Here is a 2,260-nt window from a genome sequence, read left to right on the forward strand (position 1 = left end):
CGAAAATAAGAACACGCGAATAATTCATACCGAATAATTCATAATTCACCGACCGCGAAATTGCCCGTCAAGTCTAATTTCGCGAAAATATCTGTACGCGAAAAACATGGCGTATACGGTACCTGCACGATGAAGGTCTTTCCTCCGAATCCCGGTGTGAGTCCGATCGCGCTCATGTAGCTTGCCTCATTCACAAACTGTTCGATGCCGTGAAACAGACCCTGCCAGACGCAACGTCAGCTTAGATACAAATGAATTCATATTTGAATGAAACTTGATTGAATGAAAATTTCGATAGTAAGTTAATTTCTTGGATTTAACACAAGGTAAATATGAATTCATAGTTTTCAACGAAATCCAATGAACTTAGTTCGTTCAGCTTAGATACAGTCTCACTCCCAGCGAACTCTCGCCTACAGGGGGCGCTAGTGAGAAGGCTTCCCTGCGCGTGGTCGTTACACATGGGACGCGTGACGCGAGTGCAAAGATGGCAAGTGTTAGAATGATGGTGGCTGTTGTGGGAGGGGCGCGAAGGGAATGGACTCCCTCAGTGCCCAACATGCGTCTAAACAGAGGAATTGCTCCGACCTGTGATTGGAGGATAAAAATAGACCCCGCCCACTCCCGCCGCATACGCTATGCGTGTACTAACTATCATATGGAGCGAACGATTTGAGTTAGATTTCTATAAATTCTAGCTATTATAGACACATGTCTTAGCCTTAATCTCTGTGAATTTTTGTGTCTATTGAAGCGCGATTAGTCTAATTAATTAGCAAATATGCACGCGCGGCTATGACCGGTGAAACGAAACGTCACGAATTCTATTTTTATCATCCAAAAATGGAAAAGTGGGCGGGGTCTATTTTTATCCTCCAATCACAGGTCGGAGCAATTCCTCTGTTTAGAAGCATGTAGTGCCCACGCGAGTGTTGACCGATCCCACCTTCCTAATTATGGTGACGACCCCGCGACTTAACTTGCACGCAGCAAAATTTCTGTAGTGTAAGTATCGCGCACCATGCGTGGCAGCAAACATAGCTTTGTACAGAGGCCAGCCACACAATGCAAATACGGTATTTACTCGTGTACAAGTCACACTTCTTTGTACACAACCTCGATAAAAAAATCAGGGGTGCGACTTGCTACACGAGGCTAAGAAATCCTGTTAATGTACAAATGTTTGTACCAACTTTACATGGACAAATATGGGGTGTGACTTACACAGAAGTAAATACGGTATGTAGCGTGACAAACATAAACCTTTAAGCAGCCCATGTATGGAATAAACTAAAGCTAAAGCTTATGCCAACCCACTGCCCCCAACACCGTACAAAAAACATTTCGCAGTGAATAACAAGCCCATGCGGAGTATTACCACGAACAAAATTAAAAACAGCAACAAATACCGGAGCAGGGACGATGGTATTTCCTTCCAGTAGATGTGCGGCGTGGGAGATGTTGTCGGTAGGTAGGCCAGTGTAGGGATTCACTTACCGCACGGAGAGGCGCGTATGCGAGGGAGGACTGGGGCTCATAGGGTCTATGTCCCCCGGGGTACTGCCGGAACGTACCCTGGGTACGGTCCGATATACCGGAACGTACCCTGGTAACTATCTGATATGGTTAGGGTTAAGGTTAGGGAGTAGGCGTAGGCGACTCCCTAGACTCGTTAGTGTAGTAGGCAAGGTACGGTCCGGCATATTAGATAGTACCAGCAGAGCATATAAATCACGTTGATTTATATGCTCTGGTACCAGGGTACGTTCCGGCAGTACCCTGGGGGACATAGACCCTCTGAGCAGGACTGGGACAATGGGGAGGGTTGGAACAGCGCGTTACAGCGAATACATATCCCGGCTACTTCAGGGGTAGAAATTAGATTGAAAATTTACAGACCCGCCAGGCAATTCTATAGTCCGCGGACGGTTTTGCATGCTGGGGGTGGATTTTCTACGGGTCCGTCGGGCTTGCTAGTATTAGAAATGTCAGGCCCGAGCCTTAAAATACGGGTCCGCGGGCCCGTTAGGGTTAGGGTTTCGACCCTTGTACTTACTCTGCCTGTGGCCGACACGCGGCCATGTATGCCGCCCTGGTGGATCGGCTTTCCCGTGCAGCACGCATACGCATTGATATCTAGATAGCCTGCCAACCAAAGGCACCACAGCACAGCCGTTATTAAAGCGGCTAACGCTTCATTAGGAGTGTTCCCAACTTTGATATCATTAATGATTAATGATTGATAATCCTAACCCTAACT

At 47.1% G+C, this 2,260-nt stretch overlaps 1 protein-coding gene across 1 annotated transcript in view; it reads right to left on the bottom strand.

The window, feature by feature from the left end:
• Positions 1-2,260, bottom strand: part of LOC106816600 (glutamate dehydrogenase 1, mitochondrial-like) — a 19,648-nt gene that overhangs the window by 10,605 nt on the left and 6,783 nt on the right. The window contains exons 4-5 of the mRNA XM_014821219.1: positions 2,057-2,145; positions 123-221 (exon numbers count right to left, since the gene is read on the bottom strand). Coding sequence (XP_014676705.1) covers positions 123-221; positions 2,057-2,145 — 188 coding nt within the window. The remainder of the gene's footprint in view (positions 1-122; positions 222-2,056; positions 2,146-2,260) is intronic.

The sequence above is a fragment of the Priapulus caudatus genome, unplaced genomic scaffold, assembly GCF_000485595.1.
Source record: "Priapulus caudatus unplaced genomic scaffold, Priapulus_caudatus-5.0.1 Scaffold1429, whole genome shotgun sequence".
Taxonomy (NCBI): domain Eukaryota; kingdom Metazoa; phylum Priapulida; class Priapulimorpha; order Priapulimorphida; family Priapulidae; genus Priapulus; species Priapulus caudatus.